We start from the raw sequence: 25,956 nt of genomic DNA, 5'->3' as shown, positions 1-25,956 counted from the left end.
TGACAGGATGAGTAAACCACTCCCATGTACATTAACCTCGCTGCTCTACTTGAGCAGAGGAATTATTTCAAAGGTGAAATAGTGCAGGAACTGGTAAATCAGGTCATTTCAATGTCACTGCATTGTTGTTCCTTCTGTTTTCCATCAACTATAATCAGTTATTTTTTTTTCTTCAGACCACTGGTTGTATCACCCCTCACCATTCTAGAGAACTTTTACATATTTTAAATTAAACTTTGAGACATTCACTGCTGGATATCTGCCAAGGTGAAAACTGACCCTTTTCATTTTGCACTTTGCTTTCCAAATCCAGCCTGTCTTATTCTTAATCTCTGGCCGATCTCTTTCTTCCACATTGACTTACTCCTTTGGCAACCTCTTGCAAAGGGGCCTTTACAAATGCTTGTGCATTTCAATCATAATGCATAATGAGTGGCCATGATTTGCTGACACAGTTCATTCTTTGATTCTGAATTCCAAGGCCTCTTGATATATTGTTAATCAAGTATTTGGGGTTTGTTATCTGGTTGAAAAATCAAGAAATAATGACTATAAAGTATTTGAGTATTTATGAGAGATGTACTGACTGTTTCAACAAGGACCTATCACGTTTTTCCAGTGCTTTTCATCTCTGATTTACACCAATTTTGTCTGGACCAATGTGTTTCCTGGAGTTGTGACTTGTAATCATCGTGTTTCTGAGATAGCTTTGATCATGTGCTCACAGAGGATTTTGTGAACAATGTGTTTAATTCCATGTGATCAGAATAGTCCCAAATGAAAGGAGCAATGCAGTAATCACTGTACCATTTACTTTGCCTTTAATTTGTTGATTTTTTTAAAAGCATAAATCCTTCTTTATGTAGTTTAAGTAGTGTTTCATTCCAGTTTTGTAACAAAACTGAGGAGAAAATTTTTCTTCATTGATATTAACAGCAATTCTCACTCTGTTTAAAGTGTTTCTGGTTTCATACAGTAGAGCAGATTTAAGCACACACAGAATTTTTTTTGGACTACTTAATGAAAGTCCTTGGAGGTTTAGATATGTTCTAATTTGGATTAAAATTGGAATTAGTCAAGTTTTTTGGGAAAAGAGGTTTTCTTCATACATTACTTTTGATACTTCTTAAATTTTTCGTCCAGGTTGTGTTTAATTCTGAACAGAACCAGCATTCCAGAAAATGCCAGGGAACAGTATGTTGGTTTTTCTGTTAGGTACAATATGGGAGTTTTTGAGTGTCTTGAAGCAAAGTCTGGAAACATTTCCCAGCTGTTTGTGGAAACAATTAAATTCCCAGGCTCAAGTCAAGGGACTAATTCAAAACATTTGCCAGTTTGGAACTGGCAGAGGATTATAAATGAGTGTATCTGTCAGGCGCAGACACTGAAGACAAACGACAAAGTGAAACTTTGATAATGAATGTTTTATTATCTGTTGTTATTCGAGAATCATTCTTGTTGACTTCATGGATTATAAAGTTAAATTGTTTCTCCACCTTTCCCACTTCTTCCCATAACACCAAGGCAATACTGTACATGAGTTACAGGTATCTAAACAAAATCATTGATTCTTGAGTTACTGTATTGAATTTCTGGAGCAATCTCACATTAAGTCTGTAGGAAATTTGGTGTTTTGTTAGTTCAAGGTTCATTATAATGAAAAAGATCTTTTATAAGTAGGTGGCATCATGCTGTTCTAGTCTAGGTTTTGGCACTTCTTCCATGTCCAACACTGTGTGTTGTAGCTTTTTTGTTTATTTTACCAGCATTTTTTTTAATGTGTCAAAGATCTCACTTGGTCACTGTGACTGCATATTACTTTTATTCCATTTGAATTTACCGAGCCTAAAAAGATCTTGAAGATTTATTTTTCCTATTGAAGTGGAGAAAAAAGCATACAAATGCTGCCATTACATTCAGAACCATATTCAAGCAGCAGATTACATTTCTGGTCTATTTTGGATTAATATAATATTCCCACAAAGAGTTTAGTCTTTTCCCATGAGCAATTTGGTTTCCTCTGTCTTCATATTGACTGCTAATTGTTGGCATTCCAGAAGATTAAAGTAAGGTCTTACAGGGAGTGCAATCACCCAGCCTTTCAGGTCTAAACATCTTGTTGATACAGTAAACAAAATATTCTTGCAAATTATTTAAGCCTGAAATTAAATAAGTTCTACTGAGTATTTTTTTTTTTTGTATCTGAAACTCGGCCTTTCAAAATAAGACAGGATTTCAAGCAGTTAATTCCCGTGACGACTTTTCACAGCTAAAGAGTTACCTTATTTTTCAGAATTTGTCTTAACCCGTGGCCTTTAACATTTTACCCACTCAGGCAGGCATTTTTCAATTTAAAAGAGGGGTGGCATCTTAGCAGTGAATACAGACAGGGAAGCCTGCAATTAATAGATAACCTGAAACAATAGTTTTAATAGCCCATGATTGAGCGTATTTAATAAGTAAGGAGATTTTCTCACTTTAAACAAAGAATAAGAGAATGTGTGTGGGATTAGCAGTTTGCATCAGGGGAATGCCATTGTCTGGGCTGAAAAGAGCTGCACATCTGTAGATAGTTGATAATTCAGATAATTATTCATTTATGTGTAGCTGACTATTTCATAATAAGAGGGGGTACAAGTTTGGGGGTTTATTTTTTCTGACTTAGATAGGGAAATGATTAATTACAGAGCTGTATTTCGTGTCAAGTTGTGAATAAATATGTTTAGCATTCATATGGTTGTTTACAAACAGGAAGCCCACACCGCTTGCCAACAGTTTGATTAAAAAAAAAATCATTCAATTCATCACTAATTCTCTGTAGGAAAGATCTTTGCGTTTGTGTAGTTTGGCATTTTATAATTAAATTCTTTTAAAACATTTTAATTAGGCAGAAGCAAACCAGAGTCCTTTTGTTTGCTCTTTGTAAACACTCGAAGGTGTCACTGAGGTGAGAGCTGTCGAGAGTGCTGCAGGGTATCTTGGCTTTGAAGAGTGCTCAGCTTGAGGTTTGTAGTGAAGCAGTCCACACTTCATTGGGAGATGGCTTTATCAAAGCAAACAACAAATTCAGGAAACCCTTTTTCAGCTCCAGTTCCTTGATTGTGTGTTGGTTCCCCGAAGTGTGGTAGAGGTCTTTGGGCTGGTGTCTCACACAAATTCATTTGTGATGTTTTCCATGCAAAAAAAGAAGGGCATCTGGAACAGGGACTTGTAGCAAAGCAGTTCAGTCATCACCTGGCCAGGCAGAATGTCGGCAGGAATCTGTGCTGTTGATGCTTGAAGAAAGAAAAGGTGGGAAAGTGCAGAGGAGGGGCACAAAGAGGATCTGAGCATCCCTGCTATGAGGACAGAGAGAGCTGGGTTGTTCAGTCTGGAGAGGAGGAGGCTCCAGGGAGATCTTAGAGCACCTTCCAGTGCCCAGAGAGGCTCCAAGAGAGCCGGAGAGGGGCTTTCCACGAGGGCATGGAGTGACAGGACAAAGGGGAATGGCTTTAAACTGAGTGATGGTACTTTTAGATCAGAGATAAGAAATAACTTGTTCCCAGTGTGGGTGGCAAGACCCTGGCACAGGGTGCCCAGAGAAGCTGTGACTGCCCCTGGATCCCTGGAAGTGTCCAAGGCCGGGTTGGATGGGGCTCTGAGCAACCTGGGATAGTGGAAGGTGTCCCTGCCATGGCAGAGGGGTTGGAACCTTTAAGTTCCCTTCCAACCCAAGCCATTCTGTGGATGAGATTATGGTGGGCCATTAAAGGCCTTGGAAGTGAAGCCAAGGTTGTCCTGGTTAATCAGCACTGCTATTACAGACTGTGGCTCAGCTTGAAACACCCACTTGGAAATGTTTTTATGTAATCTCCCTTCTATGCAATTCCTCTTTAGCCACTACTGTGCATAAGTACTTAAAAAGTAATTAACAAAAACTACCTGCAATGCATGCATTAGACTGTTTCTGCCTGCAATAATTTCCTTGGTTATAACCATTTGCATTGTTTTCTTTTGAAATATGGACTTTAAATTCACTTCTACAGTTTAGCCCAGATCACAAGTTTGTCTTGGTACTGTGTGTATTGGAAAACAAGGTGTGTTTCTCAGGTGAGGAAATAAATTCTAACAGTGGGAATTTTTCCTTTTTGTGGATCATACAGCCAGAAATTAAAAAAAAGAAAAAGTCACCATGAGAAGATATAAATGTACAACTTTACTTTTATGCTCTCAAATTGTTGATGTACTTTGGATGTACTTGCTTATCTGATTTTGAGATTAAAAGCTATGAGACACTGCTGGATTTGTGTGCTTAGCATTAAATATTGCCATTGAATTTTGCACTGTATTAAGGTTCTGAATTAATTTTTGTTTGTGAGTTGCCTCTTTATCTTTGGAATCCTACACCAAGGAACTACATTTAAGTTGCCGATACCCAGCAGAAAATCTGAATTTAGGAAAAGTGCTGCTGAAGCCAAGTGACAGCTCTTGGCTGGGTGAAATGTGGTTGGTTGTATAACTGGGTATTTGCTGGCTATTTGTTTGTTTTCATCATGCTTAGTTTCAAGTGTTATGAGAGCGTACATCTGAGGCTTGTTGTGACATTTTTTTGCAGTTTAATGTGGGAGTTTTAAATCCTCATAAGCTTTTTCCAGTTCTCATTGAAGTTAACAAGTCTAGGAGAGCCATTTTTTGAGACAGATATTTTCCTTGACCATGCTGCAAAATCACTTGTAAAGCAAGGGAATATGGTTAACAGGGACACCTACAATTCCATGTGTTGTTCTGTACAGAACTGGAATGAGATATAAGAAGCAGCCTGTGATTTGCATGCATCTCCTGTTAATTTTAATATGCTTGACTCCCCATGGTTGCCTTGAGCATCTCAACCTTGATTAATGTAAAGTTAAGTTCCTTTATGCTGGCTTATCTGTGATTGTTTTAGGCTCACTCCATCTGTTTCTTAATGTAGCTCTATAACTTCTTTCACAGTTCAGATTTGCTGATTATATCACTTTGGGTTTGTGGCTTAAAACATTCAGTTCTGGTTTTATTACAAGATACTTTGATAAACTTGTGAAAAGTGGATGGGAGATTATTATCGAATAATTATTTCTCTGAAGGTGATTCCCTTCTTAATGCAGAAAATAGGTGAAAAAAGTTTAGTGAAGACGAGAGGTTAAATTATTCGGAAGTCTGAAGTGACATCACTGATTTTTACTTGTCAAAGATTCAGGCCAATCTTTTCCCCCTTGCTATAAGGAAAAAATGTTAAGTTCCATTTTATGATTTTGCAAGTAGCAAGACAGTCCAAAAAAGTACGTAGAACCACTTTGTCAACTCCTGAGTCATCCCATTTTGCAATAATCCAGTTCTTAGCTTAGCAGCCTAATTGTGGGGATGTTATTACTGGTCATTAATTTTTAAACTCTCGCTTTTTTTTTTTTTTTTTTAGTTTAAATTCCTTTCTATAAACCTTGAGGAAGGTAAAGATCCTTATCTGTCTTTCAGCAGTCCTGTCCAGAACTGAATGTCTTTAATATATAATGCCAGGGTGGACAGCCTTTGGAAGAGACATCTCTGGAACAAAAATTCTCACTGATGTTGAGGTGGCAGCAATTCCTGCTGGTGACCACTGTGCAAACCCTGAGCTGCTGGGTGGTCAGGGAATGTTGCAGGCTGAGTTTAGCAAGGTGGGAGGAGAACTTCCTAATTCTGCTTAGGCTGTGTTCCATCTGGAGCCTGGTATGTCCCAGGAACAAGCTCCTCTCTCTCTGGTTGAGCACCAGAGCCTGGATAAATCAGGAGGAAGAGGACACATAATCTCTTTTTGAGTTTGTTCCACGTGAGGACGAAGTCATAGGCATTCATTTCTGTGCCCAGAAATTTTCCAGATTGTACCAGAAATGTACCAGAATTTTTCTTCTGATTGGAATCCGATCCTCAAAAGGATAGGAAAGAGCAAGGAATGAATTGTATTAAAATAGAAGAAGTAATCAAAATCACAACTCACTTGTCCGGTGCCACGTTCCTGTTTGATGCTATGTGGTAGGCGCTGAGATTGACAGTTTTGTAATCAGTGAAACTGATAAAGGAGCACATGACTCAGACACCAAGTATTTTGCGATTTAATTTGGAAAAGGGTTGGATAGATGAATTAAAGAAATGTAAGCTGTGCTTTACTGGAAGAATGTAACTGCACTGAGTAGGATTTGGACCTGTCTTGATCTGATGTTTTCTCCAGCAGCAGCCAGAGGCAGGTAGAGAGGAGCACAAGAAGAAGACAAGTGTCTGAGGATGTTTCCTAGTGATCTTTGATACTCCTGCATTTACAAGTCTTTGGTTTTCTTCCTGGGAATTTGTTGCTGTATATTCTCAACTCATATAAGCTTTTGACATGACCAATATCCTGTGGCACCATTTCTAACTGTAGCTGTATGCTGTATTTGAAAATAACAGTGAAAGCATCCTTTTTGTATTTTCCCTGTCTCATTACAAGAATTAAGGGCTAAGAAATAAAACTACCTGGGGGCAGGTGCAAAATGATTGCACCTGGTTCCCTTTTTCCCTTGCTAGTTAGTTGCAGGCTTGGCTCTGAATCCTCCTGTTTCCTTTGCTAAGATGGAAAGTTGTGGTTTATTTAAAATATTCTGTATACAAAACTTGTCCAGTGTCTTTATAACTCTTCTAAGTACCTTTCTGAGTTTTACTAGTTCTGCTTTGGTTTACTACATGTTAAAAGTGAGCTGATTTTTATGTGGTAGTAATTTGGAACCTAATGAGAACAGCAATTCACGTTTTTGATGACTACAATGTTACTGTAAAAGAACGTGTTTTAATTATATGGAGATTTCAGATGTGTATATGCAGTGCAGTACCCATGACAATGCATTTTTGTACTTTAATTAAGCTTCTTGAAGTACAGAATTCCTTTTTAAAAGTTTCCACTGTCTCAGTAAGAAAAGCAGCCTGACCTAGATAGTGGCTTTTACAGCATTTCATTCATTTCTGCATGGGGAGTAGAAGTTAGGGATGTTTCTCAGGTGACAAAAAAAAAAGATCCCAAGTCTTTCCAGAGCACAAGAATAACTGTTCTTCATCTCTCTCCTCCCATGTGATAGGTACTTTTACTTAGTACTTTCATACTCCAAATAAACAGAGTATTTGTATTTCTAAGGCTGTTCCTAAAGAGGAAATAAAGATAGGTTCTGGTGACTTTCCTTTCAGGAAATAAATTTCACTAGTGGACCTCAAATACTATTCACATCAAGATTTCAGATCTTAGCGGGGCTTTGGTTTTTTGGTGGTTTGGTTTTGGATTTTTCCTTGCCTGAATTATGAAGTACCAGTTTGGAGCAAGGCACATTCTAGCTGGACTTAGGAGAAAGTCAGACCAGAAGGAGGAGAGATGTCTCCAAACTGACAATACATACATCTTAAACTGGCTGTTGAATTAAACAAAGTCTTGCACAGAAAGTCATCAATTCAGCGGCTCTGTTTGGTCAAGCCCTGTTGTGGATATTTACGATTGTGCCATTTAACACCATTGGCTTTGCAATTTGCCAGGTTCCTGCCACACATCCCAACACAGCACCCAGTGTAAGTTGCTTTTTGAACAACTCATCTGGCAGCAGCCCATGCTATGGATTGTGTCCTGCACCAGCTCCATTTCATCCTATCTGCATCCTATATCCATGCTCTCCAGGAGCTCCCTCTTTTGAGGAATATAGCAGCTTTTTAGTTCAAACCATTTAAACTTGTCTGACCTTTTTGCCTTTTAACACGTCATAAAGGATGATGAAACTGTGCACAGAGGCACCCCAGGGCAGAACATGTTGAAATAACAGGGACACATTGCTACCTCCTGTGTCACATGCTTCAATAGTGATGACACTGCTGCATTATTTTTCAGAAAGCTGATTATTGCTTAGCAAAAAATCTAATTGAAACTTCAGGCAGTAAAAACATTCAAGAAAGTGTATGATGTGCCTCCGAGAAATTAATCTGAAGTGCAGAGGCAAAATTCAGCAAATATTGGATCAATTTTTATAGACTTTGCTGTTGTGGAAGAACTACTTGCAGTCATGCTGCTGTATAAACTGTCTTGGATGAGTGGGTTTGGAGGGTGTTTATAACTTACCATGCTAATATGGAGCAGTCAATAGGAGCTCCCTGAGTATTTAATGACCAGCGTGCACTAAAGAGGGGTGGCGTGGGTGCGTCTTGGTTTTGCTGGATTATTGTCTCCCAAATCAGGCTCAAACATGCAACTTCCCTTGGCTCTGGGTGCACAAAGAGGAATTTAAAGGCGATCTGAAATACTGTGCTCTCATCTGACACACAAGAACTGATGATGTTCGCTTTTTTCAGTCTTGCAATATGCGGTTGCTTCCCGAGATTGTTCTGAAGTCTGCTCTGCTCATCCAGGGGTTCATCACATTGAAGATGAGATGTTTAAAGGAGAGTCAGAACAAACTTATTCCAAATACCCAAGATCTGGTAGAAAAGCGATCCTGCCATATTTGCACCAAAAATACAATTTTTCTATCAGCTACCAGCTGAATTATGTCCCCAAAACAGTACTAAAGGCTATTGTCCTTATTCTCAAGCATACTTCAGAATGGTACTTTGTGGTGTCAACATTTTATTTTCCCTCTCTTTACTCTTTTTCCTTATTATCATAAAGAAGGATTATATTAGGAGCTGGTTGTGCTTCCTATCAGGGAAAGAACACGCCCGCATGGTTGCAGGCGCTTGCCTGCTCTGCCTGGGTCGTGAAGTGGAGTTAATTAACTCTGCCCTCATTAATATGGGGGGGATGTGGCTTCTGGACAGGATATGACTGGGGCCTGGCCAGGTGGGATTGATGCCTTGGGAAGGCTGACCTGGAACAGAGACTGGACAGAGCTAGACAATAAAGTAGGTGTTTATTGAAAGGCCTCTAGGATACACCTTGGCCAGGACAGGACCTGACCAGAGCTACACCCAAGGTGGACCCAAAATGGTCACAAAAATGGACAAACAGTCACAAGAGCTTACATTTTTATAATTTTTGGTCCATTTGCATATTGGGGTTTCATTGTCCAATTCCAGCTTCATGTTGTGAGGTCCCATCCTTCTCGTTCCTCCCTTCAGTCCACTGTTGTTTGTGCTTTTGGGTCTGAAAGTTGTCCTTGGTGTGCAGCAGGAAAAGGATTTGTTTTGTTGCCCTGCTGTGTGCAGAGCTGAGTGACACTGACTGTGAGCTCAGAGCTGCAGCCCTGGGCAGCACAGAATCTGAAATACATGAAAACTAAAACTTAAGGCATCGGGATACAGGCATAGGAAGCAGGGGATGGTTTGCAGCTTCCTAAATACATCTCGAGTTGATCCCAGACCAAGGGATGCCCAGGAAATGATGGACTATTGTGATGGATGTGTTTGTGCCAGGGCTCAGGCTGGGGCAGAGTGTGTGTCCTGCAGATGAGGAAACGTTCCCAGAACAGGCTTGGTGTGAGACTTCTCACTGAAATTCATTGAAATGGAGGTTCCTGAGATGATATTTTGGAGTGTGAAGGAGGCTGTGTGTGTGAAATTGGAATATTTCTGTTCCCAAAACACGCACTACTTCTTGGAACTGGGCAAAGGAATGAAGGAATGTCTCTGGAGACTGTTTCCACTGTGGTACTCTGATGTGTAATTCACCAGTCGTCATTTCATCTCATTCCATTAATGAGCTCTGATCCCTGAAGCTTTATTTTTGTGTCAGTGCTACACAGAATTAGGACAAAATCCCACAGCGGGGATGTTCCTGGTGGTCCATTCTGGGGGGTATCTGTGGTATTGGAGAGTACCAGGGTTCTCCCTGCTCCAGACCCCTCCTGGCCTGCCTGTTTTCCATACCCCAAGGAAGAGCCACAACCTGGAGTCTGGTCAGTTAGCAGAGGATTGTTGCTGAATTGTTTTCAGACCAGAAAAAGCCGATAAATTCCTGTCCTGTTTTAGATCCTGGATTTGCTGTAAGCAGAAAGGACTGAAAACTGTAGGTGGCTGTTTCAGCACACCAGAAACTGGAGCTACAAAGTTTTGCCTTTGCAAAGATGTGGGATTTGGGACTCTTAGCACGGCACTAAAGGAATTGCATTTCAGAAAGGCTTCCCTCCAGTGCCAGGCAGGTACTGCCCTCTCACCTGCCAGCCAAGAATGGGGCTTCACATACAGCAGTGGGACGTGGCAGAACCAGGCATTTGCTCTCAATGAGATTTGCATTCCTCAGGAACCTCTTGAATACAGGCAAAAAATTAGCTTTGGACAAAACCCTTAATTTGCTTTTCCTACCTAGCAGTTGGGCTGCCCCAGACAGAAGAATCTGAATTGTGTTTTGGAGGTTCATCAGAGTTCCTTTCCTGCCAAGGCAACAGGGTGCATTTCCAGTGAAATTTAAACCTTCACCTGTTTTAGAATAGTGCAAGACACTCAAAACTGCATTGTGTCACTATTTCTTCATCTGACTGCAGGCTTTCCTACTTTGCTGTTTGTTGATTCAACCTCTTTAAACTTATCACTTTCAGACTTTCAAAGTTCCATCCCAAAGAAGCAGAATGATATTTTGCGTAATTTTTATAAAGTTAAATCATAGAGCTTGGCTTTAAGTAGAAAAAATAGCCCTGCTCTCCTCTCCAAAGAGATTTTTATATCCCTTTTCCACATTGAATTGCACTGTCCTCTAGTGGGTGTTTTAAGCAAATGTTTTTGTGTTTGTAAATCTTTCATACTGGTCAGATACGGAAAGCTTAATCTTTATTTTCGAATGAATCGTAAATGTTCTCTGATATAAAAAGACAGAGGATTAGAGTAATATTTCAAAACTGAATAAGAAAAAGTTACGTTTGACCTGTGGTCCAAGCTGTAATAATACAGGGATGTATAAAAATGTTTGCGTCTGACTTATCTGTTGGAGCAGAAGGATAAAGAGTGATGACACAAGTGTGGGCATCTGTCTTTTATTACATTTTTTTACTTTGTATTGAGAATTGGATATTATCTACTTCTTTCACATTGAAACAAATTTGGTAAACTATGAATGAATGAATATTAAACACCAGTGGACTAGTAGGAAGGATTAAATGCACTACCTTAGACTCAAAGTGAAGAACTATGTATCCCATTTTACCCAGTGCTTCGTTTTTTCCTTAATATTGATATCTACCTCTTAAAAGGAGGGATTTTAACTGGGATTCTCTGCGATTTGAGGTGTAAAACATCTCTGAAAATCAGAATGGGAATATAAAAGTTTCACGTGACAGTGATTGTCAGGCTTCTGGATGTTTGCAGTTCTGGATGTCTGGATCCAGCACCTTTACTTTCCCTCCATGGCCTGGGAATACATCTGGATCTTCATTGCTTGTGTCCCAACATCCAGCAGTGGGAACATCCCCCCAGTCTGTGACTTGTTTGAGTGATCTGAGATATCATCCTTCCACTGGTGTTTATTCTCTCGAAGGGAGGAGGAGGAGGGAAGAAACAAATGCCTGGCAGTGAGCTGCCAACTTCCTTTTCTTACCTATTTCCTGGCAAATTAATGACTTCATTTGGTAAAAGAACGTGCTTTTGTAGACACAAAATATGACTCTGCTGACCAGAAAGACTGGGAGACACGAAGCATGTTTTAACCTCAAAAAAATGCTAGGAGCCTGAAGGCAGGAGCATGTTTGCCAGCTGTACCATGCAAACCCACTGTCTTCCACATAGATGTGCCCTGTGGCATCCTGGAGAAGGAAACTTGACTAATGTAATCTGCTTCATGCTGTCTGGGTACACTTCCAGCTGATGAAAGTGTTTGGAGGGGTCAATAAATTAATTCAGTTTGCTTGAAATAAAAGGTGGGGTTTTTTTTTTTTTTCAGACTTCAATCAGACAAACCACGAGCATGTTCTTTTCTAGTGCAGCTTTTAATGTGCTGCAGATGTAGTTTTACTGACAGTTACTGAATGGTTTGTTTTCATCTAAAATACATGGATTGAACTTCAAAGTCACAATTTCCAGCAAGGTCAGAGATTATATTGGTGATTGTATGATATTTATAGCTCACTCTGTGGACATTCATGCGTCTGTGTGAAAAGATGTGTACAAAGTCTCAAGGCATGCATGAGACACTGTGAATTATTGGAAACTGTTGCAAGTCTTTGATGTCATCAGACGAGATAGTGTGGGGAGGGTTGTGAAAAAGGTTCTCAAAATTAGAATTTAGGCACAGGAGAAGGGTTGTTTAGGGGCTGGGGAGGGAGAGGGAAAGCAGGACAACTTCTTTATGGGGCTGCCCGTGTTTGGGTCATCTCCCAGTGCTGATGAAACCTCATCTAAGTTCAACTGCATCCATGTTTGGGTGTCTGCTTTATGTGAGATTCAGAGTTTGCCTTGTAGGAGGGACCTGTTGGTGCTGCAGCACATTGGAGTCCTACACCTGTTGTAGCTGTTCTGTGGTGACAGCTGTGCTGGTTTTGCATTTATTGATGTTTGATGAGGAAAGGAAGACACCACTACAGCAGCAAAAGTGGGAAATCAAAGAGGAGCAACGACTTGCCAGTGTCAAGCTTTTGTCCTCTCTCTTTTTGCGTGCAGAGCTGGTGTGGTTGGTGCAGCAGGGTGAGAAGCAGTGGCTGCAGACAGCCAAATTTCCCCAGTGTGGATTTATGGATGGGCTGTGGAAAGGTGGAATGCTTTATGGTGCTGCCTCTGCCTCTTCATCCTTGAGTGTGTGATTGTCACGTCTCAGTGTGTGTTTTGTTAAGGCTAGCAACATTTTTAGAGAAAATAATAATGAGAAGAGAATGCAGTAAATGCACGCACACTCTATCTGATTTTAGAAAGCAGCCAGCTATGCTAAAGCTCCCTCTGCTCTACCTAAATGCTCTTAGTTTTTTGGAACCTGGCAGCCTCGTGGATCATGTGGGTCATCCAATGCAATTCTAGCAGTAATCTCCCAACACCATCACTTTGGTTAGTACACAGTTACATTTATTTGTAGTGTGGGGCTTTTTTTGGTGCCAAACATTCAAAGCAGGCTTGCTTTGTCAAGGCTGGCTTTACCAAAAAGTGACTGGAAATTAAAACTATCAGTTTTTGTAATAAAGTGACATAGATTTTACATAGATGTAGCTATTCATAAATATATCTACTTTGATACACAGAGAAAATACTCTCAGTGTCTGCATAGCTTTTCATGCAGCACTTAGGAGCTGTGGGATTAATGGCTATTGCAGTGTTTGCAGGGATTTAACAGCACTCAGTTTCTATTCCTTTGGCTTCCCAGCATTGGTGCTGAGGCCTGGGAGACTGTGGGGTTTTACCAACACTGGTGGTGATGTCTCCATGCCATTGTGGGTTCCCTTATTTCTCCAGAGGAATCCATAATCAGTTGCAAATCCCTTTTGTGGGGATTTCACATCTGTCAGATGCATTAAAAAAGCTTGACCCATGGATATGCCACTACCTTTTGTTTCCTTAGTAATGTTGCTGAAATCCAAAATACATTTATAAGGCATTCTGGTAGGAAAAAATGGTTATTGGAATAATGATGCTATTTAGTAACCTGTCTTGTATGCAGGCAGTTTCCCCTCTCCTTGATATGTCTGATAGTCCATAGGCATTAGATGCTGAGTGTGTGGTTATATAATGGTTCTGATATGCTACAGGAGGTTTATTTTCTCACAGACTTAAGTAGTACAGAGATAGTGCATTCTCTGTGCACATGAAACACTGAAAACCTCTTCATCCATCCACTGTGTCTGAATGCTAGAGTTCTTTCAGCTGGAAATGCAGTATCTAGGCAGGCTACAGAAGCATATATAAACAATGTTCACAGATTTCAGCAGAGTTAAAGTGAATCTCAGCATCATTTGAACTGATCTTCTGGCTTATTGGGAAGATTACGATAAAACCCAAGATCGAATTCCCTACCTGATTCAGTTTCTTATTGATTGAATCCTTTTAGACTCCTCTCTAATTTAACAGTGTATTTTTATTAAAGCCGAGCACACAAACATCAATTATCCAAGCTGCATCTAATTTCCTTCATTTTTTTTTTTCCTTTTGCTGCCAATGGATTAGAAGACATGATTAGAATTCAGCTTGAAAGCTGAAAAGCAGATCCCTAAATGAAAAAGTCTGCGCTAGGAATTAAAATATCTGTAGTGGGCATAAAATCCTCCTCCTTATCTCTAATAATGTAAACACACTTGGTTAAGTTGATCTGTCACATGTCTGGTGCAATGTCCCTGAATTAGGAGGATGTATTAGAAGGGGTGGAATGCTGTCTGTGGCGTGGCCCAGTGTTAGAATCCATCACCAGGATGTTTTAACACCAAGGAAGTGTTTTGCATAGGGAGATCTCTGCCATAAGGGTTAATGGGATAAGAGTTGGGAGAGCTCTGTTTTTTCCTCTTAGGTTTTAATTCCTAACACCAGGAATGTTTGTGTGTGCACAAGCAATGGGAACAAGGCAGGGAAGGGGCCTTCTATGGTTTTACCCTTGGTAGCTTCTGCAGAGTTAAGGATTTTGTGACACAAAGGTGAAATAAATAACTGCAGTGGCATTACCAACTGAAAATCCAGAAAACCCTTAACTGGTAAATGCATGCATTTAACATTACTAGAAGGAAGAGTTATAAATCCATTAAATTGTGTGCTCTTGTTTGGCTGGGGTATAAATATCCTTCTGGTGCCTGTGCTCTGCCTGGGATGAGGAAGCCATACCATGAGCCATACACGGGCTCCATGAACTGAAAATGCACTGGGTCATCTTTTGAGCAACCTGGTCTAGTGAAAGGTGTCCCTGTCTTCTGGGAAGTAAAGCATTTTTTGAGATGGTTTGTTTTCCTTTTGTACTGTGGATGGCAGTATTACTACCAGTGCTGGACTCTGTGTGCGTGAGTGCACATCACAGGAGTTAATTGTCACGTTTTGTCTGTGGAGAGACGTGAAACCCAATTGTGCAGAGCTATAAACGTGTGTGGCCACAGGGAATTTTCCTGGTGCTGGTATGAGCCTGGCTACCTGGAGCTGGGCAAAGTAAATCCTTCCCTCTGGTGCAGTGAGTTAAGCATAATTGCAGCTGACATCAAGCACCAGGGCAGTGATATTTCATTCCTTCACACCTAATCCCTTCTTCATCCTGGCGGGGTTTGAGTCAACACAATTCTGGCGAAGCTTGTTTGTGACACCCAGTGGAGCTTCTTGTAGAGCACCCCAAAATGTTGTGGATTAGCCCCAGGACTGAGGAACTGCATCCTGTGGTGCCCTCCTCAATAAGGCATAGTTGGGAGCCTGGGATATGGGCTTGGCTTAATATTATGCCACCTTACCAAGTGGGAAGAAATCATATTAATATCTTTTATGTATTAATGTCTTGTATGGTGTGAAGGGCAATTTAATTGTGAACTGGATGGAGAAATTGCAGTTTCCAGAAACTGAAGAATAGCAGTTTTTTGAGGTTATCAGTTAACCTGTTGTAATGAATGCTCTTCATTACATGCCTCTCCTTGTTAATTAGAAGGGATTTTTACTCCTCTTTATCAAGTCAGGGCAAGTATATTACCTTTTCCTCTGTCGTGCTTGTGATAAAGTGAAGATCTAGATTGGTTTGTGAAGTGTCCACATGAATATTTCATTGCATGTGCATCACACATTCATACCCTGTGTTTTCTGGGCTCCAGCCTCTGATGATTATTCAATACATTTTAAAAATAATCAAATTATAGATTGTTTAATGTATATATTTATATTTATATGTAGAAATTCCCCTTTTCTTGTAAATATTTTAATTATGACATTAATTACCATGACAGTTTAGGCCAAGACAATTAATCACTGCTGTACACTGCAGCAACAACAGACTCAAATTCTCTGAGTGCAGAGGTGAAGCTTGTACCTTCCATAAATGAGAATGTGCCTGACAGAGGGGAATTGGTTTCCTGGTTTGGATCTTTTACCTGTGTTTATTTAAAAAACAAGGTCGAAACATAAACATGCTCCCACTCAATTCCTCCTTGGTTTCTTCCCTACAGGTTGAAGCAATCCTTGTAAACATATTTGGTGGGATTGTGAACTGTGCCATCATAGCCAATGGAATCACCAAAGCCTGCCAAGAGCTGGAGCTTAAAGTACCTCTGGTGGTCAGACTGGAAGGTGAGTGCTGCTGGATTCACACCAAAATCGTCCCTCAGGTTCTCAGTAATTCGCTCAGAATTTCTTCTCCTCCTGAGCAGATTGGTCCCACACAACAAGAATATGTCCAATTCTTCAGCCATAGCACAACCTGAAGTCAATGCATTCATATTTCTGCATTTATGGTCCCTGATGGTACTGGAAGCAATGAAATTTTGCAATGGAAGCGTTATGAGTTTGCCTGTAAGATTTGCAATGCAAATAGGAATTGTTTGGATGTAAGTTTATGATTACTGGAAGGTTTTTCTTTTTCAATTTTTTTTTTTTTTTTTTACTGAATGCAATTCCATTATTGCTAAACCTGCAGCAAAATATAGTTTTTTGTAAATTTACACCAGTGCCATAATTAAAAGAAAAATGTAAGAAATAGTATTTTTGAGAGAGAAATGACTGTAACATGTTCCTCTGCCCAAACCCCCCAATCCAGCTAAAATGCAATAAAACCCAGAAGATTTGGTAATGGTAAAGAGTATTTTTTCTTTAGTGCATCCAGCATTGTTTCACAAGAAACAAAAAAATCCATAGAGAGGGGAGGAGAAGCACTCTTTGGCAGTTACAGACTTTAATGGCAGTGGGTGAGGAGTTCTGCCTCTCATTTCTGAGAAGTGCCCTGAAGGAGGGAGAGTCTCCTGCCACTGAGTGAAAAGTGCCTTGATTGCAATCAGCACACAACCCTGCTAAGCTGAAAATATTTCTTTTTGGCCAAGCAGGTTTGGAAAACAGAGCGATTTCTGAGTGGGTGTTAAGGCCTCTTGCTCAAAAGCATCCATATTCATGTCTGTGTGTGTGTGTAAAGAGCATAAAACGTCCTGTCACTCTGCATTGGTGATGAAGGGAGGAAATGCATCCCTTTATGGGCCTGAGATGCAATACTGAGGTGGTTTTTCACACTGTGATAGAAGAGGGAGGAAAATATGTTTTGAATACATCAGGCTTTTGACTTTTTAAAAAATTACCTTCACCAGGATTCCTGAGGATGCAGACTGCCTTTGGTCAGGGGGATGCTCCTTTGGTTTTTCGGCAGGAAGCAGAGCTTTCCCCTCCCTCATTCTCACGCTGCACTGCACGTGCTGGCATGACTTCTGCTGTGCTGAGTGCAGGGAAGTTTAAATACCCTAAAATGGATTTTAGAAATAAATTGTGAAAATTTTCTTTGGATGGCGCAGCACCAGTCAACACCTTAAGAGACTGAGTAAAAAGTTTAATATGGATGAAGGAGAGACTGATGGATGTTGCTTAGAAGCAGAAAAGTCTCATTATATAAAATCTCATTGTTTATCAGCTAGAGGCAATGTTGTTTCACTTTTTGTCATAGCAAAAAAAAAAAAACTTTTCCTGTCTTTCACAGCTGGGAGAAAGTTTTATCTGTCAGATCTGTGAGACTTCTCAACTGCTGTAACTGCTGCTTTTTAAGAGAAGATATTGAAAAAGCCATTTTTTCCTGTGAACAAGATGTTTCTGTTGTGATATTTGAAACTATTATAAAAAGAAACAAGAAGAGCAACTTGGGCATTTTAAACTGCAGGCTGCTGGGTCTGCCACTGCATTTGCCTGGCCTTTCTCCTGTAATTTTGATCATTCCATGATTGTACAGAAGTAAGAGTGAAAGCCCTGCAGAGGTGCCTGTTCCTCTTGTGCCTCCAGCCTTTGAGTCATTTCCTGCTCCATCCACAGAGGTGGAAGCTGAGTCTTCAGAGTGTCAAACACAGACCTGAATGCAAGCATCTTTGGGTTACCATCTTCCCAGGATTGCTCACTCTTTACTAGAGCTGAAATAATGTTTCTCCTAGACTGGTTGCTGGCTCTGGAAATGGCAGTACCACTTTTTCTTTAGGAACCTCTCTCCCAGAATAATACAGCAGACTCCCACTTTTGCATAATCTTTATCTCAGAATTTTTTTTTAATTCCTCCTCTTATTCCTCATGTTCATCCTAAACAAAGAGCTATGATGCTTACAACCTTCCGATGTTGTACTTTGGAACTGTCAGCAAGTCACTGCTGTTTTCTCTGCCTCCCTAATCACCTAACCAAGCAATACGTGTATGTTTGGTCCTTTTAATCTTTCCTCAGAAATCAATCCCTCTGGTTCCTTAATCGTCTTCATTGTTCTTTGAACTCACACCAGGTTATTTAAACTTACAAGGATTTTGAATCAAAAATGAGTACTGTGGAAGTAATAAGACTACCCAAGACTTTTTTAAAACATCACTGATAACATTTTACAGTTCAAAAGGAGAAAAAGGAACAAGCACTCTTTTGGGTTCCCATTTTGAACATTTTCCCAGCAGAAGGTTTGTGATTATTCCCATAAATCTAACAGATCTGTGACCTGCACTTTAAAGACTCTTTGCCCACATGCACTGTACTACAAGTGTCTTGATGACTAGAGTTTTAATCAGTCAAATCTGTCTTGATTTAGTAGGATTCTGTGGACAAATCTTTGTTCTCAGTTGTATAATAATTACAAGCCGTTTTACCAGTGGATAAAGAAAGGATTACTCTCCTCTTTGAAAATGGTAACTTTATAATTACATATGTTTGCTTGCCTTATCAGTAAAGAACTCACCAGCTGAGACACAGGATTATTATTTAAAAAGCTCATGGACAAATGGAAAACCCACATATTCCAGATTTCATCTTCTGCAGATAGAAAAGTAACTGCTGCTGGGTTTATGCAGGATTTTTTTCCCTTTAAAATGTAATACACTTCAGTTAAATTTTTTGAAAACTGACTAGGAGTGCTGAAGGGAAGTCAAACCTTGTTTCTCATTTATATGGCTCAGAGTTAGGTGGAAAGAGGGAAAAATAAAAAAAGAATTGTGAATTAGAAATCTACGTCCCATGCTGGAAATTTTACATCCTTTCTCTTCCAAAAAATGAATTCTCTCCTCCTCTGGTCATAGGGCAAAAAAGACTGGGAGAAATCATGGCTACTTAATATGTTGACATTCAGATAGAAACAAGTTGCTTTTTATTCACATGTCTGAATGCAAATTTTTTAATATTTTTCATTCATGTGATCAGTGACCTTGTGTGTTCTTCAGAATCTAAAATATTCTAGTATCTTCAGAAGTCTTTTACACACAAGTGAAATTTTGCTCCAGCTCGTGTATCTTGTCTGCAGGTATAGTTTAGTATGTGTGCCTGATTTTTTTATTTTTAGTATCCCAAATTGCCTGTCAAGAGAGAAGAATGGGATATTGCAAAGTCCCACTTACAACTTCATTCAGATCAGCCTATTCAGACATCTCGGGTTTAAACATTCAGCACAAATTTAAATGGGCCCTTCCCTGTTAGGATGTAAACATGAGGCAGAGGGAGAGATTAAAATATTCTTTGGGGAAAGTTTAAGGTAGGAATAGGGCAAAGGGAGTGGACGGAATGAAGTTTAGTTGTCTCTTACAGGTAGGCAGTGGAAGTTGGTTCATTCCTGACTGCAGAGCCAACAGGTGTGAGATGTGTGAGCCACCAAAACTTTGTTTGTTCCCTACCTAAAGCTCACCAATTAAAGCTCAAACCTCAGCCAAACCTCAAATCAAATGTTGTTGAAGAAGGTTAACTGGAGATGAACTTCAAACCTGAGAGGCCACGAGTTTCCAAATTGTGGGAATTCAGGAGTGCATTGCCTGGATCCACGCCAGGAGAGATTTGGCTCAGTGCACTCAGCATGTCAAAGCCGGACCCTTGCGAGGGATTCTGTAACGTGGGCGCAACCTGCTCATGTCACTAATAGTAATTGACATCCTGCACGTTGTGACATTTTTTTGTCATAGCAGAATGTTTTGGGTCCATCGGAGTGGTTTTTTAATATTATTTATCTATCTGTTAGCACATAGCAAATGTATATAACTGTGTCTTAGCCCCTTATAGCTTATTTACCTGAGCAGCCAGAAGTGGCATTGCAGAATCCTGCATCCTCTCTAACCATCAGCATTAACCAGTGACCATTTAGCCTGCTCCTGATGGATTTATGGCAGTCCAAGTGAATAAGGGAACATAATCCAAATCCTGCATATGGAGTGTGACTGGGCGTGTTCTATTTGTTTGATTTTCATTCAACCTCTCACAGAGTTGTGCTGGTGTAATCTTACCACTGGTAGAGACATGCTTAGAATATTTAGTATTGGGAATTTTTTGGTAATGAGTTGAATTTGCTTTGCTACTGGTAGCAGGGATTTCGGGTCAACAGAAGTGTAAATGTGAGCTTGCATTTCCAGACTGAGAGGTTGTTGCAGAAGCCAGGTTTTCAGCAGGAGGATGTTTAGATTACAAAGCCTGAAGGTGCATGCCGATAAAATTACATCTTTCCAGGTTTTCTGTGGAGTGCTGTTGACAGTAATATGTGTCAGAAGACAAAAACTTCTAATTAGAAAGCCATTCTCTTCATAGAATCAAGTTTAAAAAAAAAAAAAACAAACCAAAAAAACCACAAACAAACTAAACCACACACACACAGACCCCCCCAAGCAATAAAACCCAGCAACAACAAAAGCCCCACGGCCTCCGGCCCTGTGAATTTTCACCTTTTCTCAGTTGGCTGCAGGGAAGGCGAAGGGCAGATTATTCCGATAGCTTGGATATGGGATTCTGTTTACAGTTCTCTGACACCATCCAGTGGCAGGAGGTTAATGCTGGAAAAGTGGGATTCTTTGTTTCTTTTAACATCTGTTGCAACAAGATAGTATTCTTTGTAGGTTCCTAAATGTTTCCAGTGTTTTCAGAATGTTTAATTTTAAATTTTTTACCTCTGCTTTTAGCAGGCTCATTATAATTTCCATATTCTCCACATAGCTAAAATACTTAATCACAATGAGATAAAAGGCTATCACTAAAAAAAAGAGAATTAAAGCAAAGGAAATGCTTGCTGAAAAGTGTGTTTAGTTGCATGGCCTGCCTATAAAAGTGTTTTATTTAAGAAATACAAAATGTACTCATACACTTTTGACTGCTGTGAGATTATTTTTTTTTCAGCTTTCATCATTTCATTTCCCTGCATAAACTCCCCCCTCCCTTCTCAGGGGCCTGTGTTTTGTATTGATTTTGTAATGCATGTTAGACAAGTGGTGTGGAGAGCAATCAATGCAGTGCAGAACAGATCCAATGTATTGTTCCCTCTCTGACCCGTTAGTAAATTAATATTGGCCACTTAGTGAAGAGCAAAAGTTAGTTTTAAATACATGGCCATCACAAACAGCACAATATTTTTTTTTTCTGAGTGGGAAAATTTCCAGGAAAATTTCCCTATTTCCATTTTTTTTCTCCTCTTAACACTTTGTCATGTAGAATCCTGTTTGAGACATCAGTACATTCTTGACTGTTTTAAATGTTTATCACACTTGTATCTAAATAAAAGACAAAACCTTTAAGGCATGTTGGGAATCACTGTACAAATGTGAGGAACTCCAAAGAGAAGAGTACCTTGGGAATGGCTCCTGCCTCCCCTGTGCAGTGCTGGGCTGACAAGTAGCAGCCTCCACGTTATGTTATATAGGATACTTGAACAAAAATCAAATATTATGCTCTTCTTTTTTTTGCCCATAATGCTATTTTTTTTCTGTAGAAAAAGTTCTGTACAGTTCTGGGTGTTACTAAGCAACCAAATCCCCCTTCTGTCAGATTTCAGATGTCTTTGACCTTCCTACACAAACCCTACGGCGTGTCCTCTGCACAAGGATGGGGAGCATGACCTGTTCTGCCAGTGCCTTTGCAGAGGGAGCAGATGGGGTCCCACATTCCTCTCCCTGATCCTGCCTCTCCTCTCACAAAGTGCTGTGACAGGGATGTCTTTGGTCCCTTTCAGTGGGAATCCTGACTTGAGCATGCTGTTGAAACAGGCTTTTGAAATGCTCTCCCTCTGTGGTACCATTTCAGATGTTTTATGAAGTCTGCCAAAGGAAAAAAAAAAAATTAAAAAATCGTCCTTTAAAATGAGCATTCTGGAAGTTGCACACTAAAGAGTATGCTTCTTGCTTGGTTAATAATTAAGGGTATAATTACTGTATAGCTCCAAATATAATTAAAATTCATTTTGCTAGGTCTAGGAATTGCAAAGTAATTAAGCATTTTGACGTGGCAAATGAACAAGGAACATGACATGGAGGAGGAGGAGGATAGAAATGATTCTAAAGAGGATCAGCTCAGGGTGCTTGTGACTAGTGTGTGATTCCAAAGGGTGGATTCTTCAGCAGGATGTCTGACTCCAGGTTCTTCAGTGGTGCAGAGCAAAGCAGTGATCAAAAGTGTCACTTGGTGTTGCTGGAGAAAGCTCTGGAGAATTCAGATTTTCTGTTAGTCTTAGTTTTCCAAAAAGAATGAGACAGACTAAATGGGAAAGGTGATGCTCTTGTCTTTTATATAAGTGTGAAAAGTGGAGGAAATGTATTTTCCTGAAATACCTTTTTCAGCTTTGGATTTTTTTCCTTTCTTGTGCTTTACTCTATTGACTGAAGTTGAGCTTTTTCCATACAATCTGGAGCCCTTGTGCTGCGTAATCATATATTCTCCTTGTGGTAGGGTGGACATGGCACTCAGGGTTTATTGGTGGGCTTGGCAGTGCTGGGTTTCCAGTCATACTTGAAGATCTTAAGGGTCTTTTGTTTCGGGGATTATAATAATTTATAATTATAAACAGAGGAGGGATTGGTGTCATGCTGAATACCTCAGAGACCTCAGGGACCTTTGTATTCCCTGTTTTTAGTAAAAATGCAAAAGCATATTCAGGAGAAGCTTAAACCTGGTTAAATTTTCAGGATTACCCAAATCTTTGCCTTTCAACAGCCCGTTTTGCAGCTTTCAGTTATCACAGGTGAATTTTAGTTATTGTTGACTTCACTGATTAGCTGTAGCTGATTATGGCTAATAAATGCCTTGCACAGAGCCTGGCACGTGGTCCATTATCCAGTGCTCTTGCTGGATGTCCCTGCTGACTCTGGGGGATGCTGCATCGACCCTCTAATCCCCCCAAAGCCCCTGTTGTGCACACAAGTGCCATTATCAGATTGCATTGTCTGTCACAATTGTCGCTGGAATGAAGAGCTCCCTCTTCTCAGCTCGGTCTAAGGCACTCCTTTAATCTGCTGCTAAACTGAAACGATGTGCAGTTTGAGGCATTACCTGATTTTTTTTCAGAGCAATGCTAGGAGATGTTCATTCATTCATTAACATTAATTACTAATGACAGTTGGTGTTCTTTTTTAGGAACAAATGTCCACGAAGCCCAGCGTATTCTGAGTGAAAGTGGGCTCCCCATCACATCTGCCAGTGACCTTGAGGATGCAGCCAAGAAGGCAGTGGCAAGTGTGGCCAAAAAATAACACCTTGAAGATTATTCTCATGAGAAGTGCCTGTGTTTCACAAGGCAGCATTCCTGCTGTTGTTCCAGAGGATTATTGGAGTTCTCCTGAGCACTCATCAGGCTTGGTGGGCTTCACTGGAGATATGTGACCAACCCAGGCCACAGGCTTGCAAGTTAGGCTTCAGAAATTTTGCAGCTTACAATCTTCAAAAGTTTGTATGTCTTTATCTGATTTTGGTAATTTTGTTAGTCACAATTGTAATAAGTAATACTTCACTCCCTACAGCTCTTTTTTGCCTCTCCTTCCAAAATTGTCACTGATAAACTCATGATCAGACAAAATAAGTAATAATTGACTTCTGTCAACAGAATTGTTCTTTAATCAAACACTTTCAGGTCACCTATTTCACAATATTTTCATTCGTGTTTTTATATTGTAAAGTGTCAGTGAACTAACAGTGGGTTTATATTTTTTATGGACTTTTACAATAATGTAAAAAGCTGGGCTTAAAATCCTATTTTTTTTCAGATGAATGATGTTTATTTTCTTTTTTTGGAAATCACTGTTTTTGCCTTAAGATGATTCTCTTTTGTTGATGCCAATGGATACCTCACGATAAGAAAAGGGGATTGAGTAGTTGGTACTGAAAGGAACTCCCACTCTTACTGTGCCTATAAACCACTGAAATGTGATTCATTTCTTTCCTAGTTTTTGGAAATGCCCTGCTGTATTTCCAGGTGTAGCAATGCCATACAGGGGCCTCCAGAAGGATGTTTCTGCCACTGAGGAAATGGCTGCTAATTTTTTAAAATAACCTCTTGTGAGAATGTCACTGCTGTGAGGTATTAAAGTAAGATGAGAAACTGAAGCAGTTTGCTCTCAGGAGCACAGAGAATTCTTCAGCTGGTTTAACTTCCAACGACCATTTCTAATTTATTGGGAATAAAACACAAATGAACTTTTCAATTTTTAAAGTATTTGACTTCTCAGGCATCAATAAAAATATGCATAAGGAAAAAAAACCCCTAAAGTTTCACTAGTCAGGTGTTGACCAAGATTCATTTTGATTATTTACTCCTTTGTAGCAGTCAAAATTCAAGCTGTTAGTTACACAAACCATTCATTCAGGAAACAGAAGGCAATGCTAAAGATCTTGTGTAACTAAATAACTTTGTACAAATCTCACTCTGCCTAGGAATTATGTGCTGAAAATCATCAATAAATTTGAACAGTGAACAAATGAGGGGATATTATGATCTGGTCTTGTAAATGGGCAGAGATACAAAAATTTGTGAAATAAATTCCTAATTCTGATTTTTTGAGCAGCTCCAATCAATACTGTGTTCTGCTTAGAAAAATGTAAATAAATTTTTCTTGACACTTCCATTAGAACTGTTACATTCAAAACAAATTATCTGCACTAATCTTTGGCTCTTGACACAAATAGTGCAGATAGGTTGCCATCATCAATTCCTGCAGGTTTTTCCTTCTCCATTCCTTTCTCTACATATTGCTCAAGGAGAAAATGTGTGACCACTAGAACAGCAATAAATATGCCACTGGGTCTGTAGTTATTGACAGAATGAAAGAGAAGGGTATCGTTAGCAGCTCTCTTGATGGTGCATAAAAGCCACACTGCTCTGAAGGAAGAAATGTTTACCTCACCACAATAAATAAAAGAGTCACACCCTATTTTCTATGTTTTAATACTGGAAAAATAAGATTCTGTGGAAGAACTGTCTGTGCAATGTTGTCACACACTGTGTCCCTAACTCTGGTCTCAATACCATCCACTGTGCGTACACAATTGTTATTTTGCAGAGATTAATGCTGTGTACACCTTTTTGTCAAATAAATCTAAAAATGAACATGTTTATTGACTTTGTCCTTTCTATAAAATAGAAAAATGTTAAATTTGCCTGTGCTCTTCCATTCAGCATTTTTGTGACAGGTGGGTGAAATCAAATGCATTGGAATTTAGTTTTAGTTGGGTGATACTGCTCTACTCTAACATATTGCCTTTTATCTAAAAATGTAGATAATTTTACCTATCTTTATATATCTTTTCTTATATGTAGGCAAATGACAGTACATACAAATTTATTCCTCTTAAGCCATAGACAGAATGGAACAGTATAATTTTAATTTTTCAGGTGTAATATGGAAAATTCCCTTAGATTTGGTTTGGTGTCTTTGAAGGTGTGGTATTTCACAGGCACTGTGCACTGGCTGTAACCAGAGGCTTGCTGTGGTGGTGTGGACTGCTTTGTTTTATTTGTGTGGATCATTTCTCACCACAGTGTGCAAAGTTCGGTTTGGTCTCACCAGGACAGGCGTTTTTTAGTTGCATTTTCCCCACACAAACCACACAGCAGCATAAGCAGTGGGTAAGTTCCAGCTACTCCCCTCTGTGAAAGCTTTAAGTGGGATTTAATTGGCCTTTAAATCTGGAAATTTCAACCTGTATTAATAAATCTC

General features: G+C 39.7%; 1 protein-coding gene across 1 annotated transcript in view; it reads left to right on the top strand.

The window, feature by feature from the left end:
- The window catches only part of SUCLG2 (succinate-CoA ligase GDP-forming subunit beta), a 113,763-nt gene extending 88,415 nt beyond the window's left edge, over positions 1-25,348 (top strand). Inside the window, exons 10-11 of the mRNA XM_066195409.1 lie at positions 16,023-16,143; positions 23,381-25,348. Coding sequence (XP_066051506.1) covers positions 16,023-16,143; positions 23,381-23,496 — 237 coding nt within the window. The 3' untranslated portion in view covers positions 23,497-25,348. The remainder of the gene's footprint in view (positions 1-16,022; positions 16,144-23,380) is intronic.
- Positions 25,349-25,956: the final 608 nt, after the last annotated feature.

Source organism: Chamaea fasciata, unplaced genomic scaffold (assembly GCF_029207755.1).
Source record: "Chamaea fasciata isolate MVZ Bird 193981 ecotype frontalis unplaced genomic scaffold, bChaFas1.0.hap1 SCAF_13, whole genome shotgun sequence".
Lineage (NCBI taxonomy): Eukaryota > Metazoa > Chordata > Aves > Passeriformes > Sylviidae > Chamaea > Chamaea fasciata.
The sequence above is the reverse complement of the archived record's forward strand: the minus strand, read 5'-3'. Positions and strand labels throughout refer to the sequence as shown.